The 8,720-nt window shown below is 28.3% G+C and overlaps 1 protein-coding gene across 4 annotated transcripts; it reads left to right on the top strand.

Moving 5' to 3' along the window:
* Positions 1–334: 334 nt before the first annotated feature.
* Positions 335–8,389, top strand: LOC113549565 (BTB/POZ domain-containing protein 9). 4 transcript variants are annotated; one of them, XM_026950928.2, is made up of 12 exons: positions 335–1,035; positions 1,476–1,683; positions 2,185–2,268; positions 4,331–4,460; positions 4,530–4,760; positions 4,824–5,100; positions 5,189–5,405; positions 5,471–5,709; positions 6,365–6,554; positions 6,770–6,956; positions 7,033–7,137; positions 8,172–8,388. In XM_026950928.2, exons 2-12 carry the CDS (start codon positions 1,514–1,516, stop codon positions 8,265–8,267), a joined length of 1,926 nt encoding a protein of 641 aa, XP_026806729.1. In that variant the 5' UTR covers positions 335–1,035; positions 1,476–1,513; the 3' UTR covers positions 8,268–8,388. The 4 variants fall into 4 exon arrangements, with proteins under 4 accessions (XP_026806729.1, XP_026806730.1, XP_026806727.1 ...); XM_026950929.1 differs by having other exon boundaries at positions 335–1,039; XM_026950926.2 differs by having other exon boundaries at positions 381–447; positions 8,172–8,389.
* The last annotated feature ends 331 nt before the right edge of the window (positions 8,390–8,720 follow it).

Here is an 8,720-nt window from a genome sequence, read left to right as displayed (position 1 = left end):
TACACAAACATATTAAACGATACACCTATACCTAATTATATTATATTTTTGTTGTAAATAAGGGTAGCATTTTCAATCATTTGCATTATATCTTATAGTAATTTAGGGCGACAGCCGACAATAATTATTCTTTTAAGTATTAATTGTGTACTGTTGACGATTACCACTTGTGTTGCCGCGGAAGTGACAAGATCAAGGTTACCGCGGTTAGTGAAAACTTGGCGTCATGTAAATATACCTGGGTAGGTACACCTACCGAGCTCGACAAAAAAGGCTTCGCACCAGCCGCGCCACACGGCCGACGAGAAGTTGGTGCGTAGTAAACAGACAACAGACTCCGGTTACGGTCCTATCGCGCATACGACATAATATTATTATGCGATAAGCCGATAACTATGTGTATATGTTGTACGCGTCTCGTCGACTGTTGTGGAATTCGTCAATCGCGTACGTTTTTTTGTCAATATTGTCGTTCTACGATTCTACATCGTCTATCATAAGTGTGCGCACTTAATAATAGGGCAATTGGGACATACATATTAATATTTTTGTCTTTTGCCCTTCGACCCGGTCTGACATCACTCGCATCACGGTTTTCTCTTTTGTTTCGCAGACCAATATAATATTACTCACAACACGCCCGCCGCGTTATCACCACTATTATTGTTATTTCGTGATAACATCGAGACGACATTCAGACGTGTTCGACGCTCTCATAACATCGTCATTAAACTCAGTGTTTAGAACGCTCACCAGCGAACAGTTAACTCGCGGTTACTATAATATACACTAAAACACGCCTATCGTTAATTGTCGTATATAATATTATAGGTAGCAATTATTACTATTACGTCGTCGAACCCGTGTACCCAATAGTTATCTACGAAAGATAGTACGCACACAATTTACACGTTACGCACACAAATCCGAACGTTTTGCGCCTTCGACGCGGTCGGCGGTTCTACTACGCGTATTATATTAATTTTTATCTAATCTACAAAACGAATATTACATTCTGCCCGCTGGAATTCGAAGGTAGGTAATAACAATACCTATTTGTATTATAATATTATTTTAAATTATGCGTATCGATTACTGCAATTGCGGTTAATATAAAATGTCGGTGACGCGGGCTCGTCTGGTCGTGCCGGCTCCATCGCGTAGACACTCTATGTGTTCAGCACGGTGCACATTCGTAATCCGGTCGTTGGTCAGACAACAACAGCGAAATCGTTTTCACCACCGCCGACGCATCTTGATTTTTGAAACTTGAAAGGAGATGAGTACGTCTGCGACAATCGGTCAACTGCGCTTTTCGACCATGGCCCAGTACTGACCGACTAGAATGTGTCGTTATACCTACCTAATAATAATGATGATAATAGAGATTATTATATAGATTGTCTTTTTCATTGTTCTGTACACTCTGTGCTCTCATCATATAAATGTATGCTAATGTTTGTGTGTTTCTGCAGCATACGGACCCGTGTTCTACACTCATCGCAGTGGTGCGATGAGCGGTCAGCATTTAGCAGATGGTACGGTTGACACCGGAAATGGTGGAAATCGTAGCCCAGTTGATACTAAATCGCCCACGTCCATTGAAAAACAACACAGTTACGAGCAAATAGATCATGCTCATTTTTTGGCCAATGACATAGGCACTCTCTATCTCAATGACAGGTAAGTACATTTTGTTATCATTCAGATACCTATTGTTTCCGTGCCAAATGAATCGATTATAAGAAATCAATTTAGATCATGTTTAAACACAATTTGTCAATATTTTTTGTAATATATATGGCTTAATTATGTATTTACTCAAAACATTATAATAATTTTATAAATATTAAATTACCCATTTAAATTAAACAATTTTGTAGAACACATAGGTAGTGAAACAATGAGATTGTTAATTTTAATGAAATACTTATTTAATTGAAAGTTGATAAGTAATAAGTTTTAACTAACATAGTATCATTTTATAATTTAATTAATTTCATATTTCAAATTGTTTGTTTGATTAAAATAAATGTTCAGTATTTTATAAAATACATATTATATAAATGAAATAACTAATAAAATAGTTATTATATTGATAAATATATTTATTAATTATTAAGAAATTAAAAATAATTTATGTTTAATTTTGTAGATTTTTGACTTTAAATTTTAAATTTATAGGTTTTCTGATGTCGTATTGCTGGTTAATGGTGAACGTTTCCATGCTCACAGAGTGGTGTTGGCTTCAAGGAGCGATTATTTTAGGTAATATAATCTTACTATTTTAAATAAAATACTCTTAATAATTAATACATTTCACCATTAATTTATGCATTAAAAAAAAGAATATTTTTAAATAGTAAGTTGTTTACCTTGTATTCGTGTTTCCATAATTAAGGAAAACAACAATATAAATATTTAATTCAAAACAAAAATAATGAGTTGAAAAGTCTTTATTGTATTTAAATGAATTCGATTTAATGGATTTGTATACTTAACCCCTCCAGTTATTGTCAATTGTGTACATTGTTATTTTTTTAGATTAAAGTTTAATTTTCATAAGATTGATTATTTTTTCATGGAGATTTTATATTATTTATTAATTACTATAATCAATCAAATAATATTGTCTTTTTAAATTCCCATGTAACTCTATAGACTTTAAACTCAATTATTATATTTGTATAATAAATAATTTAAACTAATAGTGTTTAGTTTTTATCACAGTGGTTCGAACCTCGGTCATGGGCGGCACCTCTCTTCGGGCAAGTCACAGTGTCTGGAGAGAGAGACCGCCATCCCCCCATCCCGGGTATGGTAGAAACCTACGGGTGCCCAAATAGAAATTCTGCCAACAGGCGTCCGAACTAGGCCTTCGGGCCTACTCCCGGACTACATACCGCCATACGAAAAAAAAAAATCACAGTGGTATTTATTAATGCTTTGTATAATTATTTTCCTATTCAAGTTATTATTTTTTATAGAGTATAAATATTAGAGTAAGAGAATTTAACTTTCTCAAATTGTTGTTTTTAAAGTCCTTATTTGTACTATCTACTACTTACCTGATTCTTAGCTTGAGATTCTTTTAGATTCTGTGCTGAACAATGAGTGTAATAAATTTACAGTGATGTTATTTTTTATTTCACGTCTATATAAAGTAGTAAATTTTCCTTATTTTTCAAATAATTAAAGTTATGAAAAACCTCAAATATTTATACAGTACCAGTTATTGACATAATCATTTTTGTTATTTGCTGTAATTCAAAAATGAATAAATGTAAACAATTGTAATTTTTAAGATTTTATTTCTATTAATTATAATTTAGTCAATTTAGTAGGTATAATATATTCTAAAATATTATAATATAGAATTTTAGTTGGTAAGGTTTTTTTTATATTGATTAGTGATTAAATACATTTAATTAATAAATATCTCCTCATTAGAATAATTTTTAAAGTTTTAACAATGAGTTTTCATTTATTAAAATATTACAGGTAACCAGTAATGTATAGGTTTGATAATTTTATTCTTTTAAATATAACGAGTTTTCTCTGTTAAAATAATTATTCCTACAATTATGGTAGGAATTTTGCTTACAGTTTTTATAAACTTTATTTAATTTATAACTTGAAATTTATAATTACCCAAGTTTACCTTAAATTTCAGATAAGCTATAAAAGAATTGTAATAATAATGGTTATTAGACTTACAAATACCAAATGTGTCTTGAAATTTTGACTTTTAGCCAAATATCTATTGGATCTACTTCAAAATGTTAGCACTTAATCTTGTCAAATGTAACTAATTATAAGTGGTACACAATAAAATATCATTGAATAATTTTTTTTCGTAAGTGCAACAGAATAAATTATATAATAATACCATAATATTATACCTTATTGTGTTATAAAAACATTTCATGTTGTATCAAACATGGAAATGATTTTGTTACCATTTGTAGTCATATATTTTAGTATTATCAACTGGTATTAGACAATTGTTTATTAAACATTTATAATTTACATTGCCTTCTTATTTAAAATATTAATAATAATTATAATTATATTATACAGTTAACTATATTATAGATTCAATATAAATATTTTTAATTTAAAATAAAAATTTATATAATAATTAAAACATTTAAAACTCAATCCAATTATTACAATTACTGTATTACATATGTTTTTTTTATAAATAATTTTGTTTTATATTATTTTTAGTTAAGAACCTATATAAATTCTATTAAAAACAATTTTAAGTCAAACTTATGAATGTTATATATATATATATACTTTCATTAATTGTTTGTTTAATTTATAGAGCGCTGTTGTATGGTGGTCTCAAAGAATCTCATCAATCAGAAGTGGAAATCACTGATGCTTCGATAAATTCATTTAAAAAACTTCTCGAGTATATTTATTCAGGACGTATGAACCTAAGTATATTAAAGGTGAATTTTTCCTAATCAAAATTGTGTGCAAAATGTTTGAATAGTGATAACTTAATTATTATTTTTTAGGATGAAGTTATCTTAGAAATATTTAGTCTTTCCAATTTATTTGGTTTCACAAATTTGGAACTTTCGCTATGCAAATATTTACGCAGTAATATCAATGTTTATAATGTGTGCTCCGTGTTTGCTGCAGCACGTTTATATCAGCATAAAGAGTTGGTTATTGAAGCGTTGAATTTTACAGACTGTCACGCATTAGAAGTACTTCAATCTGAATCTTTTTTATCTCTTTCACCTGTAAGTTATTAAAGATAATTTAGATTGTATTGTATGATAATTGGTTTATATAATTAATTTTAGGAAGCACTTCAAGAAGTACTTAATAGAGATTCATTGTATGCATACGAGTTGGATATATTTCGTGCAGTTTGTCGTTGGATTAAAGCAAATCAAGATGATGAAGACCCTGAAGCTAAGATTAAAGTTTTGTCTGCTGTCAGATATCCCTTGATGAGTTTGGATGAATTACTTTCAGTTGTGAGGGAATCACAACTTGTTAGTTCTGACAACATTTTGGATGCCATACAACTGCGAAATACATTACCTTCGCATAAACTAAAATTTAGAGGACAACTAAGTATGCAAATTTTGTGATTTTGGTGAATTTTTAAATTGATACTAAGTTTTATTAAATGATAATTTTACAATGTAATATTTTATTTTAGAACCTAATCTAAATATTGCTCATCCTTCACAAGGCGCTCAGGTAATGCAAGGAGAAATGCGTTCAGCGTTATTAGAATCTGATTCTAATGGGCATGATCATGAGCGGGGCTGTACTAGACATTTAATTAATGAAAGCGACAGTGGTATTATGATAAAGCTTGGTCATCCCTCAATTATAAATTATATAAAAATGCAACTATGGGATAAAGATCTCAGGTATAGTAATTAATGATTTTTTTTTAAATAAACATTTATTATTTATATATTTATTTGTAATGAAGGTCCTATTCTTATTACATCGAAGTATCAATGGATCAACATGATTGGGTGCGTGTCATTGATCATTCTAATTATTATTGTCGATCAACACAGCGTTTATGGATACATCCTCGGGTAGTGCAATACATTCGTATTGTTGGTACCAATAACACCGTTAATAAATCTTTCCATACAGTTTCAATAGAAATAATGTATAATTCTGAGGAAATGAATTTAGTAGACATCGAAAAAGGATTAGTAGGCAAGTGTATTTTAATGAATAGAATAAAAATATTTTGCATCATATCATTATTAATTATCATATGATTTTTACACAATATTACTAAATATATACAATCTATTATTTTGTTAAATGTTTTGTAAGACATATTTTTAGGATTCTTGCTATAGAAATTATATTAATAGATAAAAATGTTTTTAAGTAATATGGTATATGAGAAAAAAACAAGCCATTATAAGAATTGTTAATAATTTCATCACTAAGTTGGACATTTAGATATTTTAATGTAGGCAAACATTTGTGAATAACTTGAACATAAACATAAGCCAGCCTTTTGAGTTTTGTCATTAGAGGTAACTAATATAATAAAGATCGCTATCGACTCAATAGATGATATGATGTTGGAAAATAGCTGTAACTTTTTTTATGTCTTATATTTTAACATGAATATTATTATAAATAATGAACAATTGCTTGGTTGTTTTTACTGTTTTTCTTATATGCTATACTGATAATTGATTTACTTATTATGCTTTTATAAATCAATAATTCCCATTTAAATGTTAATTAAACGTTTATTTCAAATTTGTACTGTTAAAAATCCTAAAAATGTGATAAATAAACCTTGTAAGTTAGTTTGAAATAGTATATTCTAATTGAGTTAAATTAATTCTAGTACCAAAATTTAATGTTGCTACAATGGACATGAATGCTATTGTTATTGATGGAGTGAGTCGTTGTCGAAATTCACTATTAGATGGCAACTGTAAAGATTATGACTGGGATTGTGGTTACACGTGTCATCAGTTGGGCTCTGGATGTATACTTGTCCAACTTGGTCAACCCTATATGCTTAGTTCAATGAGGTAGTTATCATTATTTATTTTACAGTTAACTGCTACAACTATTTTTTAAGTTTAGCTTAAAGTTATTGCTAACTTACATATAGTTAAGAGCTAGATTAAATCCATTAGGCGTATCAGCAACATCCACTAAAAATTTTGGTTGTTGATGTTTCCAAAGGAACATTGTCAAGTTTTTAAAATTTGTACTGAATACTAATTTTTAATGAATATTGCAGAATGCTACTTTGGGATTGTGATGATCGTTATTATAGTTACTATGTTGAAGTGTCAGTTAACATGTGGGATTGGGAATTGATTGTTGACAAATCAAAAGAGCATGTTCGATCTTGGCAACTTTTGCAGTTCAACTCTCGGCCTATTGTATTTATTCGTATTACTGGTACATATAATTCAGTTAATGAGGTGAGGCCCAAACTAGAATCTATTAAAAATAATACTCTTATTTCATAATATTTTAATGATCATTTTTTTTGTCAAGGTTTTTCATTGTGTTCATCTAGAGGCACCAGCTCAAGTTCCATTAGACTTAAATACAGCTGAAGTTGAACAGGAAATTTCAAACTTACAAGTAACAAACAAATTAGTAAGTAAAAGTACTTGTACACTAATGGTTCATTCACAACATATATTACTAAACCTTGGATAGTTATATATAGGCCATAGGCGTAACTAGAGTTCTATTTCTGGGTAGGCTAAATTGATATCAGCAACCTTTGAGGGCTTTGCCCCTACACCACTAGTATTGATAACATATAAAACTGAATGGGCTAAGCCCATCCCTCTTGTTGCGCTTATGTAGTTATATTGAATGTATTATAGTTTATTACTGTTTAATGTTGCACAATGTTGTGAACTATTTAGTCATGCAGCTGTTGTATTTATCATAATAATCCAGTTTCTATTTTATAATTTCTTAGCAAAATATAGTTAGTATTAAATTTATTTTCCTACTTTAGGTAGTTTCAGGTAGTATAAATATATATTTATGTATAATCTAATACTGTGGCTGTAGTATAAAATTATTTAAAAATGTACAGTAATTATTGTTTTTAATATAGACAGCCGCATATTAAGAATCAAAATTTTTAGTACCAAATAAAACATTGAGAGAACATAGTACTTACATGTGTTGATCTTGATGAGTTATAATCTTTTTAAAACGATCATAACTTACTTGAAAATAATAATATTAATAAAAAGCTACGTAGAGCTCTAGATAATAATCTTACCTTTAAATTGTATAAAGGTCAATTCACTCAAATATCAAAACTAACAGTATACTATTGAAACTGATGAACAAAAATTTGCTATGTCATATGTGTGTAAAATGGAGACAATACATGTGGGTACTATGTCCTCTTAATACCAAAAACTACACTTAATCCGAAAAAACGTCTGATTTATTTATGTATTATATTATATTTAAACAAAAAGATTGTTGTTAAATATTGACCTATTTTTGATCATAATGTATTATAGATAATTTTTTTAAGTTCGAATATTCTTTTATGTTTTTAAATAATATTTTACATTTTTACAGATAAATACATGTACATTATCTATTGTTGGTTATTAATATTTGAAAAGTATAAATATTTTTATAATCTTGTTTTTTAGAACAATAATGAATTGGATGAGCCTAATTCGTTGGAAACATCACCAACCACAGAAGCAGAAACTTCAACAGCAGTAGCGGGCAGCCTGATTATTTAAACCATATATTTTACTGCATCATTTGCTAATGTTCCTTGCTTATTTTCCATAATAGACTGAATGTTATATCAAATTGTTATTTATTTATTTTTTCGTATAAATTATACAGTTATTAATTTTTAACTATTTATATTTTTAAATTTTCCATTTTTATAAATGGTTAATTATTTATAAATATTATTACAATTTGTTGTAAGTTACAAGTATCTTTTATTCTATATATTTATTAAAAATAATTATTTTATACTCTTGCACTATACTTTATTATATTCTGTACAAAACTTGTATGTATATTTTTAAATTAAATAATTATTTGTATTGATTTTAACTAAGAATACTTTTTTTGTTTTTGCTATTCATATAAAAATATATATTTTTGTTTGTCGTAGTTGTGTTTTGATGACACCACACGATAAGTTGGATGAAATTATTATTTATAACTAACTAAATGTT

This window comes from Rhopalosiphum maidis, chromosome 1 (assembly GCF_003676215.2).
Source record: "Rhopalosiphum maidis isolate BTI-1 chromosome 1, ASM367621v3, whole genome shotgun sequence".
Taxonomy (NCBI): domain Eukaryota; kingdom Metazoa; phylum Arthropoda; class Insecta; order Hemiptera; family Aphididae; genus Rhopalosiphum; species Rhopalosiphum maidis.
Note: the sequence above shows the minus strand (reverse complement) of the source record. Positions and strands in the feature narration are given on the sequence as shown.